This window comes from Medicago truncatula, chromosome 3, assembly GCF_003473485.1.
Source record: "Medicago truncatula cultivar Jemalong A17 chromosome 3, MtrunA17r5.0-ANR, whole genome shotgun sequence".
NCBI classification, from domain to species: domain Eukaryota; kingdom Viridiplantae; phylum Streptophyta; class Magnoliopsida; order Fabales; family Fabaceae; genus Medicago; species Medicago truncatula.
The window spans coordinates 56,124,302-56,145,135 of NC_053044.1; the positions used below are offsets into that span (position 1 = coordinate 56,124,302).

The following is a 20,834-nucleotide window of genomic DNA, read 5'->3' on the forward strand; positions in this document are numbered from 1 at the left end:
CACTTCAAACATGCTCTGTGAATGCAATGCAACCCTCTCACATTGCAACACTATGTGAACATGATCTGCATATGGCCTGCCTAACACTTGAAAGTCTATTGTGAATATGTGATGGTGGTTGATGTTGAATGCTCCAGCAACAGACCGCTCCACCAGCTACCTTGGCGGAGTTCATTTTCGTCGATGTCGGTGGACTCGATTTCTCCGACATGAGTTTGTTTGACATTTACAAAATGCCTATTTAATGATTCTACAAGGAGGCTCCGACGATAGCTGCATCCGATTGCGTCGGGGATTCTCTCAGCATGTGCTCTTTAAAGTTACATGCATGGATGGAAAAGAGAGTGTAGCGTGCAAAAGTGATTGTGAGTCATTTGGACGGTGATGTTTTGTTGCATCAGTGCCTATTGCTCTCCATTTTAGAAACATGAATAATATAAAGATAGCCCTAACAGTAATTCATGATGCTGTCGTGATGATAACTCTCGCGACATTTAGCATTTATGAAAATATATTACCATTCGTGAAATATTCGTGAAAATTTCTTTCGCTATGTATAACATAGCTCTTACTATATATTTACAAGTTAGAGGCGTTACTCTTAATCACTCCTATTTGGTTAGACACTAAAGACATACAAAGTGTCCATAACCTCTCTTCGTTTAGTAGGTAGAATTGCTGATTCGGGGCCGTTTGTTTTAGATTTAAAAAAAATGGATTTTTCTAAAATAGAACATAACAAACGGGGTCTCAACGGAACACCAATTGCAACATAATGCTCCCCCGTTGGCAAAATAGATTAAGCCACAATCAAACCGTGGACAACAAAAAGGTCCATAACCCCCCTTACGTCTCCTTGGATTCACACAAAAATAACGAATAAATATGCAAACAGTAAAATCTTGTGATTATTCCTCCGAAATTTGAGAAAAAAACAAATACCTATGTTAAATTGCAAGTGAGCAGGTACATTAGTCTATCCATCCGTTTACTCCATTAAAGCTGATGGATGATGACCCATCAAATGAGGTATTTACCCATAATCCTAGGGTGTATTTGTCCATATTTTGAATTCACAACTTTATTTTTTCCATATTGACCCTTTTATCTTTATAACCTTGCACAAGTTAGTCTTTTATTCCCTTTTCTATTAAAATAGAAAAATAGAAAAATAAAAAAAGGATTAACCTGCGGCTTGCCACCTCATCAATTTTTAATAGAAAATGGAAAAAAGGATTAACTTGTGCAAGATTACAAAGATAAAGGAATATGAGAAAAATAAAGATAAATGACTAATTTATTACAATTAAATAAGATAAAAGACAGCTAGAGTAATTTTACTTTTTTTTATTGAATCAAATTTTACAACAAATATTTTTTCGCCGCCATATAACCTTACTTCATGGAAATGAGTATGTACAGAGCCGGCCCTAAAAAAATTTATGTCATGAGCGAAAGAAAAAAATTGTGCCCTTTTAATTATTCTAATATTTTTCATTTTGTATTTTTTGTTGCACAAGATTCATTTATAATCAAAGATTCATATTTTTCATAAAATATGAAGAAAAAAAAATAATATTCCAGATTTTTTATAAAATCATTTTCAAAATTAAAAAAATTTATTTTTTAATGAAAAGGTCAGATTTTTTTTTCGAAAAAAAAGGGTTTTTTAAATTTTTGGCTACAAAATTCAGATTTTAAAATTAGAAAAAAAAATATATTCCAGAATTTTTATAAAATCTTTTCCAAGATTTAAAAATTTGAATTATTATTTTTTTTACGAAATTTCAAAAAAAGTTAATTTTAATTTAAAAAATCCAGAATTATGAATTAAAAAAGGTCATATTTTTTTTCGAAAAAAAAAGGTTTTTTTAAATTTTTTCTACAAAATTCTAGAAAATATATAAAAAAATTCAGATTTTTATAAAATATGAAAATATTTTTTTTCAAGTTTTTTTAATTTTGAAAATGATTATATAAAATTCTTAAAAAAAATCTGGAATATTTTTTTCTTTCATATTTTATAAAAAATATGAATTTTTTTTTTTATATATTTTTGGCTTCAAAAAAATCAGGTGTTAATCATTCACCGTAGGCTACAATAAACCTACATGATCCAACGATTTATATTTGAAAAATAGATCAAACAGTTAAAATGTAACGGATATGATCAAAAGAGGTAACAACAAAAGACATAAGGGACCAAATTGAGACACTTTATAGTTAGGGGACCAAAATGAAATCCGAAAATAAGTTGAGGGATCAAAGCATGTATTAAGCCTAGAATTAATCAAAGCAAATTAAAACGAAGGCTTAAATGCTATTTTGATCCCTTAACTATTTAATTAGTATTGGTTTGATCCCTTAACTAAAATTTGATTTATTTTGATCCCTTAAATTTCTCACATTTTGATCATTTTCCATTAGTTTTAATTCAAAAAAGGGTTTAATAAAAAAAATGTTAAATTTTGTACTCGTGTCATTATGACATTGACTCTGAAAATTTTTATTATATTTTTTCCTCATCTTTATTAAAACCTTGATTTTTTCCAGATTTGTTTTTTTCTCACAGCAAAACAGATTTGGAATTTCCACCCTACCTTCAATCTCTTCAAACCCCATGTCTTCTTCCCCTGCAGTCACCACAAACCTCCTTCCACACCCTTCTTCCTCATCCTTTCTCCACCATTAGTCCATCCTCAACCACCACCACCACCGCATCCTCTTTCATCGTCTCTGTGCACAGTAAACTCAGTCACAAAAACAAATCAAATCCCCAATTTCTCTGCATTTTAAACCTAAAAACATAACAACAACAACAACAACAACAAATCCATTCAATTTCTCTGCACTTTCGTTTCTGCTGGAACACAACAACAACAACAACAAATCTAGAAAAATTAAAATCGAATCCCCAAAAAACTCTATCCTTTGAATCTTGGTTTGAAATTTTGTTGGTTTTGATTTCGTTTTAATTAACACATAGGTTTTGAGAGAGAAAGAGGAAAAGGGTCAGTGAGAGATAACGCTGAGAAAGAGGGTTCTGAGAGATATAGAGGAAAAAGGTCAGAGAGAGAGAGAGAGAGAAAGTTTTGTGAGAATGGGTTCCAAAGGAAGAGAAAAGATTTTGAGAGAGAAAGAGGGTTCCGAGAGAGAAAGAGGAAAAGGGTCAGAGAGAGATTTTTTTTTTATTTTTTTGAAGATTAATGAAGGTGATGTTCAAAATGATGGAGAAGAGGTTTGAAGAAGATGAAGATTGGGAAAAATCATTAGGTGGTCATAGTGCATTGTTACTTACAATAAACCTCAAAGATCAAATAGTTTATTTTTTGACAAATAGAACAAACAGTTAAGATTTAAAAATTAACGAAGGTTATGGTGGACCACTCATAATATTGATGCACCTAAGACATCTGGGGTTAATCCATTGACGGAAGGGATCAAAAAAGTGTAACGAAAGTTAAATTAAAGTATTCAAATGGTCTTATTTTTAGTTAAGGGACAAAAGCGATACCAAATAAAAACTTAAGAGACCACAAGAGCATTTAAGCTTAAAAAGAAATATATCTATATTGAATCAAAGCAAATTAAAAAGAAATATATCTATATTGTAAAGACTACTAAATAAAAATAATAATTTTGATACCCTTAAAAAAATGGTGTCCTAGACTATCGCCCCTCCCGTCCGCCCTCAGGGCCACTCCTGAGTATGTATGTATGGTTGATCTAAAATGACTATATATATATATATATATATGCATTATTTGGAGTATATAATAAGATTGATGTGTATTTTCTTTGCTTTGAACAAATTATAATAACATTCATAAAGTTTTTTACCATTCAGAGTTCCCGAGCGAATCATCACCCAACAAACCTAAAAAATAAGATTCACAAAAATTTCCCAGACGAAAAGCAAAAAACAATACAAAATCACCAAGGATGAAGATCCTAGTAGCAAGAATTGAATTTGTGCACCGATGATTGAAGTCATGTTAACATTCCTTCACCTTCATTTTGAACCACCACCATACTTGAATTTTGATTTACCCATCAATAAACTCAACATTATGATGAGCTTTCTGTATCATCCAAATGCCAGCCAAGTGACAAGAAAATAATCTTTTGACTTCACACTGTGGACCAGTAGACCACAAATTTGGTGAAAATGAACAATTACTTTATTTTAGGGAACACAAGAGACACCTAACCAAATTTGTAAGCGCACACCAAACTATTTGAGACATTAAACAATCAAAGAAAAGTTTATTTAAATTCTCTTCAACACCACACCCACTAGTACACATAAACGAGAATTTGTGTTTAGAATCTTACATTTAAGTAAATTGATGTAGGAGAGTTTCCATGGAATTTCATTAATATATTAGGTTAAAATATGTTTTTGGTCCTTGCAAATATAGCGAATTTGAGTTTTGGTCCCTGATAATTTTTTTGAAATCCATCCTGACCCCATTTTTTCGATGATTTGTCACTTTTTTGCATATGTGGCATTTATTTCAATTAACTTATTTGATAAATATTTTCAATAGACAAAAATTATATTTTCGAAATTAAAATAAAACAATTAATTTTTTTTTAAGAAAAAATAAAACAATTAAAGTTATTTAGTTAAAAACAATTTAAATCATTTACTAAAATAAAATCAAAATTCATAAAAAAAATTGGTTTTATTTAATTTGTTTCATCTTCTCCTTCTTCACGTGTTCTTCCAGTACCATTCATCACAAAATGAAAAAAAAATACACACATAGATCTTTATCTTCTCCTCATGAATCTTCAACCAAACTTAAGAAACTTATCATCTTCATCTTCATATGCATTTGCGTTTTCTAGTATCCCATTCTTTCCAGATCTTGTTGTTCTTGAACTTGGGTTGAAGATTTTTTCAAGATCTTCTCAAACCAGATCTAGAATGTCTTGGAAAAAGTATCAATATTTGCTAATCTCAGCAATCGATGATGATGACGGCGACGACCGTCACAGAAAAAACCCGGTTTGCGCCGCCCATACAGAAGGATGAAGTTGAGTTTGGAATGGAACAAGCTTTGATTAGAGAACCATTATTGTCACAGTGCATTGGGCGAACAGGAATGGTTTTGTTTCAACATTGAATGGGTAAATTCGACAAAGAAGGAATGTTAGGAAGAAGAAGAATGGACAAAGGGAATTAAGGAGGAAAAAAAGGAAGCAAAAAAGAAAGACGAAGGCGATGATGAGAGAAAGGGATTTTATGATTTTTAGAATTAGAAAATAAAAACTAAAATAACATTTTCATGATTTATTATTTTATTTTATAATTATTTAAATCTATGTAAATGCCATGTGTACATGTATGCAAAGCCAGCATCCGCCACATATGCAAAAATGTGATAAATCATTAAGAAAGTAGGGTCAAAGACGTTTTTAAAAAACAAAAATTTTGCAGGGATGAATTTCAAAAATTTATTTTACCAGAGACCAAAACCCAAACTCGCTATATTTGCAGGGACCAAAAGCATATTTTAGCCAATATTTTTTTATTATTTTAGCTCAATTTTATTATTTGTTGTTTTTTTTCTTTTCAATTTTATTTTTGGTCTTTGATTTTGTTATTTTCATATTTAAGCTTAACAGTTGCAGTCTCAGATTCTTTTTTTTATTCAATAATATTTTAGAGAGTTTTCTCAATATCTGGAACCCTACTTTCACAAGTTTATCGCTTGCAAATTTGTTCTTTTTCTATCTAGGTTTAGCGCTTGTTAACCTACGCTTCCGAGTGTGTCATCTCATGTGTACCTTTATGCTTTTTTTTTTTTTTTTTTTACTGAATCTTCACATAGATATTTAAATTTTTTACAAAATATTAATTTCTAAACACTAAAAGTTTAAAATATTTAATTCATCCCTTGATAAAAAAAAATGTAGAAAATTTTGCAAAAGAAATTTCTATAATGTATTAAACATGATTGGAAAAAATAATTAAAAATTTCAAAGAATACACATGAGTTTATTTAAAATTAGAGATCAAAAGTCGTGACGGAAAATATTTGAGTATCAATACTTGCTGATTTTTTTTAGGGGAATTAGAAACAGAATTTAAGAATTTGATAGGAACCAAAAATATTTAAACTAAAAATAATATATAAGCTTAAGTGATATGTTTGAGCATAGGGGGGGCTGCTGCAACTTCATTTTCTAAAGAATTTGAATCGAAAAATTAAAGCTCAGGTCATTCGTGGGTTTTTTACGATAGTTTGTTTGATTCGCACCATATGGCTTTTTTCATAAACAAATCAAGATCTTATATCAAAAATTGATAAATAAAGAGTAAAGAAGACGTCATTATCGCCATTGAGATTCACTAGAAAAATGGAGTATGAAAATAAAGTACTAGTCAGTCGAAATAAAGGATGGTAGATAATGAATTAATGTCTTTCTATTTAATCTCCATCAACAGCTCTGTCACACATTATGAACTAGCTATAATTCAAATAGATTTTCCAAAAATAGAATCGCTGTAATCCCAAATAGCTGTTTCTAAAAAAATGAAAAGCTGTAATTGCAATGAAAATGTACTACTATAAACTACTAGCATTTTACTAATGAAAAATGGTTTCTCACAAACAGGAAGATCAAAGTAACTAAAGAGATAGCTTTTCAGAGTTGAGTTGAAACAAACACTATAGAGGATCAGAGTTCATATGCTACATGGTAAGTTTTCATCCTTCCATATATTTTGATTCCATATTTATTTCGTTGATAAAAATTTTCAAGGCAAAATGAGATGTCATATACTCCCCCATTATTTACATGTGAATTAGCATGACATAGTGTCGCCATGTTTAATAAATGAACAACATTATTTACTTGCCTCCTAATAAAACCTATATTAAATTTTTACTTTTTTAAAAATTACATTTATTTTTCTTATAATGATGAAATAATGGGGGAGTATGATTTACATGATACAAATCATATTGCAAAGAGAATAATAAATCATATTTTCTCTCAAAAAAATAAATCATATTTAAACACTCTAGTCCGTCATGTCTTGGATCTGTGGGTTTTAGATTCAAGTTAAACTAGCAATTTTGGATGAAGCTAAATGTATTTTATTTTTTAAGTTTTCTTTGAGTTTTAATATTTTCTCCACCTTAAATGAAGACACTATTCTCTCACGCAAAATTTCTTTGACCGAAAATTGAAACACATTTCATTAAAAATAAAACACCATAGTCGTCTTATCTCCACTGGACAGTTCTGACTCACAAATTAGTGTACATTGGCTAGATTATAGGAAAATGTGGTGCCAACACAAGTGATCTAGAAGTGCCAAATTTTAGCTTCGGAAATTCCATAGGAAAAAGAAATATATTTTGCTATATAAATTTACCAGAATTTGTTAATCTCTTGGTGGAAGGAGTCCGGGTGTTTTAACTTTTAAATACGCGATCTTGAATTTTTTATTTGGAATTACTTGACATCATTTTATTCTAAAAAAAGTAGTGGAAAATGCAAAATTTAAAACTATTTTGTGAAATGAGTCTCATTGACATTGACATCATTGTACTCTGAAGTCTGAACTCAGCCATAGTGATATTGATACATTCATATTATAATTTCTTAAACGATTGGTTTATAGCAGTTGTCTTTAAAATGATGGGGTTTATTCCTTAAAAACCTATTAAAGCAATTTTCTTAAAAAAAAAAAACTACAAATAGACTAAAATAATATTAAGTTTGACAAAAAATAAATATATTAGCTTCATCTTTTGGCTCTTGAAATAAATTTTTAAATATTGTACCTAAATTATTATGCATTTGACTATAATATTCACAATAAATCTAGAAAAAATATATTTTAAAGTTACATAATATTATTTTAATTATTTTTGAGACGGACAATAGAAGGCTCCATACTATAAATACAAAAATGTTTAGTCAACGGCAATCTGACCATGATTGCGAAAGAAAACTACAATGTCACAATCAAATTATTAATACCCTAAATGCTTGTGGAGCTTCCATTTGTTAACCAAGTTTGTGCCGGCCAGCCTACATTATTTGTTACAGCCATAAATCAATTGTAACCCAAATAAAAATGATGGATGACCTTGCCTGATTGAGACGCTTTCTTACACTCTGCTAACCTATATAAAATGCAAAATTAGTGTTACTTTTCATTTCATCTCACTAGCAATTCAATCCATGGATACTCCTCATAGCAACATATATCACAAGGCAATATTTGTTTACTTTATTTGAATGTATTATATAAATAATTACGTATTTTTCATGTTATGTCATATTGTTTTGAATTTTATAAAACAGGAGGAAATGGAATCGAGTAGCTTGGTAAGCAATGGCCGTGTGGATCGGCAAGGTAGGATTGCTAATAAAAGAACAACCGGAGGATGGAAGGCAGCTCCCTTCATCATAAGTATGAACTAAATACTACATTATTAAATTATACAGAATCATCACAATGTATTATGTACACATAGTATAGTTTTAATATACGGTATGTATTAGCAATAACTTGGCCCTTTTTGATGATCTTTCAGTGAACGAGGTGATAGAGAGGTTGGCGTTCTTTGCGATTGCAGTGAATATGACGGCTTACTTGGTATTTCAAATGCATCAATCGCTTCCAGATGCTGCTACTCATGTCACAGACTGGATTGGAGCTGCCTATGTACTCACCCTCTTTGGAGCATTTCTAGCAGATGCTTATTTTGGTCGCTTCAAAACTATCATTGTTTTCTCAGCCATCTATGCCGTGGTAACTAAATTTTAAACATTAAAATTAATGAAGTAATCATAGTTTTTGTGAAAATCATCATTCTCTAGAGTGTCATTAGTGAAGTAATTCAAATCAACTGATGATATCATAGTTTTTGACTTTTGTTCTGAACCATAATAACTAGTATAGGACAAAATTCAAACAATGATTCCAACTAAGCTAACTGATCATACAAGGATTGTAACCACTTTAACAATTTTCAACTAATTCTAGCAGAGGATGGACTGCATTAAATTGACAGAGTTCAGTTTAAAATTCAAAAATAATTTTACTCATTAATTTAAGTTTAAACTTTTAAATGCAAATATCGATGTTTATTATTTTGTGAATTTTTTTCACAGGGGATGGTTTTGCTGACAATGTCGGCCTCTTTCGACACATTACGCCCACAAAAATGTCTAGCAAAACCGTGCCAGGAAGCAAGTCAAGCTCAAATCTCATTCTTGTACGGTGCACTTGGTCTCATTGCCTTAGGTACCGGAGGAATCAAACCTTGTGTATCATCCTTTGGAGCAGACCAATTTGACGAGGGAGATGAAAAAGAAGTCCAAAAGAAATACGCTTTCTTTAATTGGTTTTTCTTTGCTATCAACATGGGTGCTCTTCTTGGAATCACGATATTGGTTTATGCACAAGATAAACTAGGGTGGGGTTGGGGTTTTGGAATTCCCACAATAACTACGGTTTTATCTATCGTTGTTCTAGCTGCCGGTGTTCGGTATTACCGTTTCCAAAAGCCAATGGGAAGCCCTTTTACTAGGTTTCTTCAGGTTATTGTAGCCTCCGTCAAGAAACATCAAAGAGGAGTCTCCGTAGAAAATGAGCCTACTCTCTACGAGGTTGAGACCACACACTCTGATATTATTGGCGCTCGCAAGCTTCCTCACACACGACAATACAGGTTAGTTAATAAATCAGGGATTTTGTTCTTTCAAAAAATAAATAAATCAGTGATCAAATGCACTTAGTATCAATGCACATGTTTTAGAATTTTAGGATTGTTTTAGGATTTTATATGCTTGTACTGCGTTTTCTTAAAACAATACTTCCAAGCTATGAAAAATAAAATAATTAGATTTAATTTACACATGCATTGCCACACTATTTTATTGCTTGCTCAACACATTATTCAATTTGACACATGATGATACCCTGAAACTATACCTGAGAAACATGTTATAGGAATTAAGGAAAATGCTAGAATATTTACAGGGTGTAATTTTAGACATATAGGAAGCATTAAATTTAACAGTGTAGACAATTTTTGAAATTTTCAAAGCTAAAACTATATATGAATTTAAATAGGGGTGACCACATGAAAATATATTGAAATAGATTGTTTAAAACTTGGATTCCTCACCATAGGAAATTTGACGCATTCATGCTGTCGGCACATTCATGACTGTTGGATCAAGGCTGATCAATATTTTTTTTTAGGAATGCTACATAACGAGCTCACCAGTTATCATATGATGTATCGAGGCACATTCATTACCGTTGGTATGAGGCAGAATAATCCAGATTTCAATGTAGAATTTGATTTTAAATAAAAAAATATCGAACTAGAAATTTAAATCGTCGATCTTGATTAAATGACCTCTAAAGTACTGATCGTGTGAATGTGTGAAATTGTTGTGGTTAGATGATCTAGTTTTCATATTTGTTGACTTTTTAGTGTTATAAACTAAGCTTATTTTATGATCGAAATCACATAACTAAGCGTGATGTTGATTAATTTAATCTTGGTATATGAGAATAAGATCGGAGCAAATTAATTTTGCAGATTTTTTGACAAAGCAGCAGTTATTACAGAAAAGGACACACTCAGCAACAGATGGAGTGTATGCACAGTGACACAAGTGGAAGAGTTCAAATCATTCATTAAAATCCTTCCAGTGTGGGCATCTACCATTGCTCTTGCTATTTCTTTCGCTCAAATGTCAACCTTCTTTTTAAGTCAAGCCAGCATCATGAATAGAAAACTAGGAAACAACTTCGAAATCCCGACAGGTTCTGTCCCCGTCTTTGGTGCCATCAACGGCCTCATACTTGTACCTTTCTACGAGAGATTCATAATCCCATTTCTCCGTAAGTTTACCGGCCACCACCGTGGCATCACATCGTTACAACGAATGGGTGTTGGGCTTTTCATCTCAATCATCGCTATGGCTTCAGCTGCATTAGTTGAAAAAAGGAGACGCGATCACCACCCGCAACCAAATAGCATGAGTGTGTTTTGGTTGTTACCTCAATTCTTTCTAATTGGTACTGCTGAAGTTTTTACCTATGTGGGACAGTTAGAATTTTTTTACGATGAGGCAACGGATGGGACAAAAAGTATTAGTAGTGCAATGTTTTTGTCTGAGATTGGAATTGGAAGTTGGTTAAGTACTGCTTTGGTGAAGATTATTGTAGCTGCAACTGGAGGACAAGAGAAAGGGTGGCTAAGGAATAATCTTAATGAAAGCAAGTTGGATTGGTTCTTCTGGATATTGACGATTCTCAATGCTGTCAATTTCTTAGTTTATTTGATGGTGGCTATTTATCACAATGGGAAAGAATCATCTGTGAGAGATGAGAACATGGTTGAATTCAGCAACGTCCAGCACACACAACCATGAAGGAGTATTCATATTTTAAGAGAAGTAAAAGTAGTATATTCCTCTACTTGTAATCTTTTATGCAAAACTAAATTTGGTGTTTTTTGTCCTACATCCCATGACAACTCAATTGTGTTTTGACTTTACTCATGTTCGTTTTTGCTCTGGTTTGTTTCCTCTATGAGAAATGATATTTGTACATCCATTTTCTAACAATTTTTGTGATAACTTTCTCTCTCATACTTACATTATATTTTTACTTTCTCTCTCTATTGCTTTGATTTTTGTGCCAACACATACTTTTCTTTGTAAAAATATGGTTGTCAACCAAATTGATGTTCAAATAACATTGCTCGTCCTCTATTTTTCCTCTAATTTCTGTGTTTTTTTTGTTTTCCTTTTTTTTTTTTTTTTTCTCTCTCTCTCAACTCTACCAAATACCTATCGATCTTACTTACAAATCGTGATATGACCTTCATGTTTACGACCACTCACCAACCTATAGATCATATATAAAACCTTGAACCTGACTATATTGGATAGAATGAAATATGAAAATGGAATTGGTTTGATCCTCTTTGGGTATCAGTTTCGAAAAATAAATTATAATTTTTACCACTTAAAATTTGATAGCGTAATATTATCAATAATAGATACATAAATACGATCATAGTTGTAATATCTACACTCGACATATAGAAGGAAAAAAAGTACAAAGTAAGAGAATGTATATTATATTTGGAAAGAAAAGATATGAAAAGTAAAGATAACATCTTATATTTAGAAATAAAGGTATTAGAATTATAAATTTTAATATAAATTACATAGCTTACCATTTTTTCAATTGTAATTTTTTTATCAATTACATTTTTCAAATACAATATTTGAATTTCCCCTTAAAAAACACAATATTTCAATTTAAGTCTTATATATATATGCTTTTGAACGAAGAAATTTAAAGTTTGAGCCTTTAGCTTAGTGGCAAGATTTTAGAATTATGTCTCATTTCAACCATGTCCAACCTATTTATTATTATTATTATTGTGGATTCTAGGGTAAGGGTTCAAACAAGTTCTTTACCGATGGTTCATCTTAAATAATAGTTAAGAGCCATTAGATTCATCAATCTCATAGATCCTGTTGTACATTGCCTGCACTAGATCACTTTTTATTTTCCTTTCTCTTCCTCCCTCTCGCTCTTGCTTCTTCCTCTCCTTTTCCTTCCTCTTTTCCATTAATGGTACCCCAAGAATAAAAAACTTACGGTGTAAAGAGATAAAAAAAATTGCTCCTTCTTTCACCCCAAGAATAAAAAACTGTTCATTCTTTTTCATTTGTTAATTTCACATTTATCAAATTAATTTGATTCATACTCATCCTTCCATCAATTTTTGTATCCTTAATATATTACAGAAGGGTTACTGAAACTCAATTCCTTTTACTGCCATTACAAACCATGGATTACGTTTTCTCTTTGAATCAAAACCAAATCTGAGAAAGGGTATTCATAAATTTTGAATTGGAGTGGTGAAGTAAAATGAGTTTTTGTTTCGTTTTTTTAAAGGAAAAGAAGTAGTTTTTTTATTATTTAGTCCCTGCTGTTAAATGACCCCTAACGGCGCTGACGTGGCACTGACATGTCATTATTTAATTATTGTTTTTTAAAAATTTCAGAATTCCTATTTAATGTTTTTTTCCCAAAAAATAATTGGACATTATGAAATTACTAAAATACCCTTATTTATCTCTTCTCTTCACCTGCGAAACCTTCTTGATCCATTCCAGATTTCAACTTCTCCCCCACCTTTTTTCCGTTAAAACAACCCCCAAATTCCATTTATTATTTTCTTCTTCTTCTCTAGAATTAATTACTCTTGGTTCCATTAGTAAACAAAATCACACCACAAAAATAATTAATCTGCTTTGCATTCGTTCGTCTTCGATTTCACACCATCGCCGTTTCGATTTCGCTTTCAGATTTTGATTACGCTTTCGTTCGATTTCACACCATCGCTTTCAGATTTCACGTTTTTCCTTCTGTTTTGCGAGCAAAATCTCCAAATCTAGATTTTTTGAGTTTTTGTTTTACGTTTTATTTTTATGTTATGTTATCTTATTCTTATGTTATTTTAATTCCCAAATCTTTTATTTTAATTTGAATGTTTAATAATCAATATGCATTTTGATGGAAAAAAGAAGGTGGGGGAGAAGTTGAAATCTGGAATGGAAGAAGAGGGTCTCGCAGGTGAAGAGAAGAGAGAAATAACCATGACTTTTAATTAAACAATAAGGGTATTTTAGTAATTTCAAAATGTTCAATTAATTTTTTGGAAAAAACATCAAATAGAAATTCTTAAAAAATAATAATTAAATAATGATATGTCAGTGCCACATCAGCGCCGTTAGAGGTCATTTAACAGCAGGGACTAAAAGCTATAACAGAAAATTTTATAAGGACTAAAAAGTGTGATTTAATTTTACAGGGACTAAAAACAAAACTGCAGATATTTATAAGGACTAAAAACTTAATTAACCCTTATAATTATTATAATATAAAAGTATTCATTTTAGGGTGGATTCTAGGGTGAACCATCAAATAACTGATTCACCGGTGGACCATTTTGAGCAATAGTTGAGAGCCATTGGATTCATCACATTTGTAAATCCTACCATACACCACCTACACTAGATCATTTTTTCCCTCTTCCTCCCTTCTCGCTGGCCTCATCCTTCCACTTTTGCATTAATGGTACCTCACCAACTATTTCACATTCATGTTTCCCAACAATAAAAAACACACACATAAAATATATTTCTTCTTTTTCATCTTCTAATTCCAGACAATATAATTCTTATTCACCTCGTATCTAACATTTTTGTTTCCTTATTGTATTCAGAAGGGTTAAGTGATTTATGACATCAACCTAATTCCTTTTATTGCCATTTCAAACTATGAATTGAGTTTTCTCTTTCAATCAAAACCAAATTCGAGAAAGGGTGTTCATAGATTTTGAATTGGAGAGGTGAAGTAAAAGGAGATTTTTTTTATAAGGAAACAGTGGTTTTTAAATGAACAAGGATAGTGTGCAGAAGTATACTTGTGTTCTCATTTTTTTGTCTAACACATCTAAACCTTTAATTTAAATCGAATGGTGTACAAAAGTGGTCCATCCATGAACCATTTAGTTGATGGTTCACCCTAGAATCCACCTCGTTTTAGAGAAATATATAAAAATATTATTATGTGCTTAAACAGTGTGCATGTGTTTTTCCTTGATACGGTCAGAGAAGACTAGAAGAAATGTGTGAAAATTGATACAAAGGGTGACAGTTCAATTTTAGGGGTTCATGATAGGAAAAAGCTAGAAAATTAGGTGCAAATTCTAAAATTGAGGGGTTGCAGTTGCATCTGCTGAGAATAACGTGGCTCCGCCCCCGGTTATATAATACTCATTTAAATTATAAACAAAACTAAGGAATGATCTCCTAATTTGCCCTTTTTTTAGAAAGCCCCATACTATAAATATAAAAATGATTAGTCAACGGTAATCTGACCATGATTGCGAAAGAAAACTACAATGTCACAATCAAGTTATTGGTCCATTTAATATAATCAAGGGAAATACTAATCGGTGCTCCCGGACACTGGTTAAGGATATGAAAAAGGAAATTATATAGTAGTTAATACATTAAAATTGTGTATGCTTAACCAGTGCCCAAGAGGAACCGATTAGCAGGACCCTATAATTAATGCTCAAAATGCTCTTCCGTTCTCTTCATTTTTTTTTCCTTCTAGTACCGCTATCGCCCCTTAAGTAATAAAAAGGGTTAAATATGTTTTTGGTCCCTATAAATATGTCAACTTTTCGTTTTAGTCCCTCTAAAATTTTCCTTCAACTTTTAGTCCCTATAAAATTTTCAATCACTACTTTTGGTCCCTATTTTTAATTTAATTTTTGTATTTTTTAATGAAATTGTGCATAAATGTGTCAAATATTCTAAAAACAATTCCTAAAAAAAAAATTAGATTTTTTTAACAAAACACAAATTAAATATGAATTTTTAAACATAAACAATATAAAAATTCATATTAAATTCATGTTTTGTTAAAAAATTCTTAATTTTTTTTGGAGTCATTCTTATAATATTTTGAATTTTTCTGGAAAATTTTATTAAATAATATGAATTCTACATATGAGTTTACTTTAAAAGAGGGACCAAAAGTGAAGATTGAAAACTTTATAGGGACTAAAAGTTGAAGGAAAATTTTAGAGGGATTAAAACAAAAAGTTGACATATTTATAGGGACCAAAAACATATTTAACTCTAATAAAAAGACGGATCTGTTAGATTAATTCAAAATCGTTAACTTAATGACACATGTCACTTTCATAGTGGTCGAAAACTCTCTTGTTCACCTTTCCCTCGTCTTCTTCATCTTCATAAACATTCATCAAATAAATTCAGAGGGGAAAAAAAAAGGAAAGACTTCCTCCATCATCATCCTCAATACCATTCCATGTCTAGAAAACCAATTATTCTCAATTTAAAAATAAAATCTAAAACCCCAAAATCCCAATTAATCTTTTTCCACCGATTTATGTATACAATCATAAATCATGTCATCTGATTCAAAGCAATAATCACGTAACAAACACAAATCATTCCAAAATAAAAATTTACCCTCAACAACAACGGTCAAATTCGAATCCTTTTGATAATTTCCACCATTACTGTCAAATTCGAATCAAATATGTTTCAGGTCTCTTCTCCTCTTTTCACTATTTTCTTCTAACATTTGATTTTTTATTTTTCTGGTGTTGTGCTTTTCTGGAAGAAAGATGAATATAGTTTAGCTTGGAAGCTTTGAAAACAAGAAGATAAATTGATCAAGCAAACAAAAATGAGGTAGAAGAGATTGTTAATGATTGGGTTTGTGCTGTTAAGTTGAGAAGAGATATTGGCAATAATTTGGGGATTTATGGGTGGAGGAGGAAGAAGAGAACGAGAGTCAAAGAGGAGAGGATGAGCACTCAACAATTTCAAATTACTTGTGGTTAATTTATGGGTTTGAGAATTTTTTAATTTTATTCTGGGTATATTTGGAAAACATTAATGAAGATTTGATGAAGATGATGAAGGTGAAGAGAGAAGAAAAGGAAGAAAGGGAAAAACAATATGAGATGGTGATGGTGTACTATTACTTACAATAGATCTCCATAATTAAATGATTTATATTTTGATAAATATATCAAATGGTTAAGATTAAAAAGCTAATGAGGTTTATGGTGGACCACATATAATGTTGGTCCACATAAGATATTTGGGGTTAATCCTTTGAAGGAAGAGACCAAAACATATAACGGAGAAGGACTTAAGAGATCTAAACGGACTTTTTATTACTTGACTAAAGCAATACTAAAAAAAAAAGGTTAAGGGACCAAAACAACATTTTAGCCTATAATTAATACCCTAAATGCCTGTGAAGCCTCCATTTGTTAACCAAGTTTGTGCCAGCCAGCCTACATTATTTGTTACAGCCATAAATCAACTGTAACCCAAATAAAAATGACCCTGCCTGATCGAGACGCTTTCTTCCACTCTGCTAACATATATAAAATGTAAAATTAGTGTTACTTTTCATTTCATCTCACTAACAATTACACCTTCAATTAAACTTTAGCAATTCAATCCATGGTTACTCCTCATAGCAATATATATTACAAGGCAATATTTGTATACTTTATTTGAATGTATTATATAAATAATTACACATTTTTCATGTTATGTCATATTGTTTTAAATTTAAAAAAAAAACAGGAGGAAATGGAATCGAGTAGCTTGGTAAGCAATGGCCGCGTGGATCGGCATGGTAGGATTGCTGATAAAAGAACAACTGGAGGATGGAAGGCAGCTCCCTTCATCATAAGTATGAACTAAATACTACATTATTACATTATACAGAATCATCACAATGTATTATGTACACATAATTTTAATATATGATAGGTATTAACTTGGCACTTTTTGATGATCTTTCAGTGAACGAGGTGATAGAGAGGTTGGCGTTAAATGCGATTGCAGTGAATATGACGGCTTACTTGGTATTTCAAATGCATCAATCACTTCCGGATGCTGCTACTCATGTCACAGACTGGGCTGGAGCTGCCTATGTACTCACCCTCTTTGGAGCATTTCTAGCAGATGCTTATTTGGGTCGCTTCAAAACTATTATTGTTTTCTCAGCAATCTATGCCGTGGTAACTAATTTTTAAACATTAGTGAAGTAATCGTAGTTTTTGTGAAAATCATCATTCTCTAGAGTTAAGTAATTCAAATCAACTAGTATAGGACAAAATTCAAACAATGATTCTAACTAAGCTAACTGATCATACAAGGATTGTAACCACTTTAACAATTTTCAACTAATTCTAGCAGAGGATGGTCTGCATTAGCTTGACAGAGTATAATTTAAAATTCAAAAAATGATTTTACTCATTAATTTTAAGTTATAACTTTTAAATGCAAATATTGATGTCTATTTTTTTGTGAATTTTGTCACAGGGGATGGTTTTGCTGACAATGTCGGCCTCTTTCGACACACTGCGCCCGCAGAAATGTCTGGCGAAACCATGCAAGGAGGCAAGTCAAGGCCAAATCTCCTTCTTGTACGGTGCACTTGGCCTTATTGCTTTGGGTACAGGAGGAATCAAGCCTTGTGTATCATCCTTTGGAGCAGACCAATTTGACGAGGGAGATGAAAAAGAAGTCCAACAGAAATACGCTTTCTTTAATTGGTTTTTCTTTGCTATCAACATGGGTTCTCTTCTTGGAATCACGATATTGGTTTATGCACAAGATAAACTAGGGTGGGGTTGGGGTTTTGGAATACCCACAATAACTATGGTTTTATCTATCGTTCTTCTAGCTGCTGGTGTTCGGTATTACCGTTTTCAAAAGCCAATGGGAAGCCCTTTTACTAGGTTTCTTCAGGTTATTGTAGCCTCCGTCAAGAAACATCGAAAAGGAGTTTCCGTAGAAAATGAACCTACTCTCTATGAGGTTGAGACCACACACTCTGATATTATTGGCGCTCGCAAGCTTCCTCACACACGACAATACAGGTTAGTTAATAAATCAGGGATATTTTTCTTCCAAAAAATAAATAAATCAGTGATCAAATGCACTTAGTATATCATACTCGGTTTCACTACCTGAGAAACATAGTTATAGGAATTAAGGAAAATGCTAGAATATTTGCAGGGTGTAATATTAAACATATAGGAAGGGTAGGAAATCAGACGACCCTTACTCTGGCCCAGTATGCCTTAGAGGAGCTCAACATCATTTGTACCATTAATAAAAGTAATTTATTTTCAAAAATAAAAAAGAAAATAAATTGACATATGATCAAAAGTAAGCATTAAATTTAACAGTGTAGACAATTTTTGAAACTTCCAAAGCTAAAACTATACATATGAATTTAAATAGGGGTGACCGCATGAAAATATATTGAAATAAATTGTTTAAAACTTGGATTCCTCACCATAGGAAATTTGATGCATTCACGTTGTGAGCACATTTATTACCGTTGGTATGAGGCTGAACAATCCTGATTTCCATGATTTGATTTTAAATAAAAACAACGAGCTAGACATTTAAACCGTCAAATTTGGATCAAATGACCTTAAATGTACTGATCGTATGAATGTGTGAAATTGTTGTGCTTAGATGGTCTAATTTTCATATTTGTTGACTTTGTTTAGTCTGATAAACTCAGCTTCAGGGCCGTCTTAACAAATTCATAGGCCCAGTTTTAATTTTATAAGGGATGCAAAAAAATAAAAATCTGGGCCCCAAAAAAATAAATAAGTTATTAAAAAAAAAATATTAAAAATCACACTTTTGTGGGTCTTGAACACATGACTTCACACTCAACAAAAAGTGGTCATGCCACTAAAGCAAGCTGTACAAATTAAATTAATTTGCTTTTAATAGATATATAACCATTATTTTCGTGGCTTACATATTAAAAAAAAAAATTTGGGCCCAAAAAATTGGAGACCCGGTGTCGTCGCCCAGCCTCGACCGGCTATGGGCCGGCCCTGCTCAGCTTAATGTATAATCGAAATTGCATAACTAAAGTGTGATGTTAATTAATTTAATCTTGGCTATGAGAATAAGATTGGAGCAAATTAATTTTGCAGGTTTTTTGACAAAGCAGCAGTTATAACAGAAAAAGACACAGTTAGCAACAGATGGAGTGTATGCACAGTGACACAAGTCGAAGAATTCAAATCATTCGTTAAAATCCTTCCAGTATCGGCCTCTACCATTGCTCTTGCTATTTCTTTCGCTCAAGTGTCAACCTTCTTTCTTAGTCAAGCCAGCATCATGAATAGAAAACTAGGAAACAAGTTCGAAATCCCAACAGGTTCTGTCCCTGTCTTTGCTGCCATCAACGGCCTCATACTTGTACCTCTCTACGAGAGATTAATAATCCCATTTCTCCGCAAATTTACAGGCCATCACCGTGGCATCACATCGTTACAACGAATGGGTGTTGGGCTTTTTATCTCAATCATCGCTATGGCTTCAGCTGCATTAGTTGAAAAAAGGAGACGCGATCACTACCCGCAACCAAATAGCATGAGTGTGTTTTGGTTGTTACCTCAATTCTTTCTAATTGGTACTGCTGAAGTTTTTACCTATGTGGGACAGTTAGAATTTTTTTACGATGAGGCAACAGATGGGACAAAAAGTATTAGTAGTGCAATGTTTTTGTCTCTGATTGGAATTGGAAGTTGGTTAAGTACTGCTTTGGTGGTGATTATTGTAGTTGCAACTGGAGGACAGGGGAAAGGGTGGCTAAGGAATAATCTTAATGAAAGCAAGTTGGATTGGTTCTTCTGGATATTGACGATTCTCAATGCTGTCAATTTCTTAGTTTATTTGATGGTGGCTATTTATCACAATGGGAAAGAATCATCTGTGAGAGATGAGAACATGGTTGAATTAAGTAACGTCCATCACACGTAACCATTAAGGAGGATTCATTTTTAAGAGAAGTAATAGTAGTAATAGTATATTCCTCTGTTTGTAATCTATTTATTATGAAAAACTAAATTTGGTGTTCTTTTATTTTATGCATTCTCAAAATTCTTATAAACAAACTATGAAACATAATAATATTCAAATGATCTTCGAATTACAAAACAAAACATCTTTATTACCGATTATGTGTGATGCTTGAAATTAATAACATGGATAATGTTAGCAACATGCTACCTTTTATTGATTAATTAAAATTTATATGATATATAGATTTTAACCAATAGAATCACATGGTGTGTATTGGTAGCACTCTTGATAACATTACATAAACCGTTAATCAAACTTTTTTTTTTTGAGAGGGCCATCAAACTATGCAA

General features: G+C 31.8%; 2 protein-coding genes across 3 annotated transcripts; both read left to right on the forward strand.

Annotated features, from left to right (window-relative positions):
* Positions 1 to 6,469: 6,469 nt before the first annotated feature.
* LOC25490242 (protein NRT1/ PTR FAMILY 8.1) lies at positions 6,470 to 11,631 on the forward strand. Of its 2 annotated transcripts, none has more exons than XM_039832160.1 (5): positions 6,470 to 6,711; positions 8,332 to 8,440; positions 8,565 to 8,782; positions 9,145 to 9,704; positions 10,587 to 11,631. In XM_039832160.1, exons 1-5 carry the CDS (start codon positions 6,709 to 6,711, stop codon positions 11,422 to 11,424), a joined length of 1,728 nt encoding a protein of 575 aa, XP_039688094.1. In that variant the 5' UTR covers positions 6,470 to 6,708; the 3' UTR covers positions 11,425 to 11,631. The 2 variants fall into 2 exon arrangements, with proteins under 2 accessions (XP_039688094.1, XP_013462182.3); XM_013606728.3 differs by lacking the exon at positions 6,470 to 6,711 and adding an exon at positions 8,112 to 8,241.
* A 4,237-nt stretch (positions 11,632 to 15,868) lies between these two features.
* LOC25490243 (protein NRT1/ PTR FAMILY 8.2) lies at positions 15,869 to 20,566 on the forward strand. Its single transcript, XM_013606729.3, has 5 exons — positions 15,869 to 16,165; positions 17,224 to 17,332; positions 17,446 to 17,663; positions 17,968 to 18,527; positions 19,611 to 20,566. The coding sequence occupies exons 1-5, from the start codon at positions 16,157 to 16,159 to the stop codon at positions 20,440 to 20,442; spliced, it is 1,728 nt and encodes a 575-aa protein (XP_013462183.3). The 5' UTR covers positions 15,869 to 16,156; the 3' UTR covers positions 20,443 to 20,566.
* Positions 20,567 to 20,834: the final 268 nt, after the last annotated feature.

What these genes read in the sequence shown, in the direction of transcription:
- LOC25490243 (XM_013606729.3), top strand. An exon ending in TCTCAGCAATCTATGCCGTG is followed by an intron (nt 17,664 to 17,967) that starts GTAACTAATTTT and finishes ATTTTGTCACAG; the next exon opens with GGGATGGTTTTGCTGACAAT. An exon ending in CCTCACACACGACAATACAG is followed by an intron (nt 18,528 to 19,610) that starts GTTAGTTAATAA and finishes TTAATTTTGCAG; the next exon opens with GTTTTTTGACAAAGCAGCAG.
- LOC25490242 (XM_013606728.3), top strand. Translation starts at nt 8,209, where the DNA reads ATGGATACTCCTCATAGCAACATATATCACAAG. An exon ending in TCTCAGCCATCTATGCCGTG is followed by an intron (nt 8,783 to 9,144) that starts GTAACTAAATTT and finishes TTTTTTTCACAG; the next exon opens with GGGATGGTTTTGCTGACAAT. An exon ending in CCTCACACACGACAATACAG is followed by an intron (nt 9,705 to 10,586) that starts GTTAGTTAATAA and finishes TTAATTTTGCAG; the next exon opens with ATTTTTTGACAAAGCAGCAG.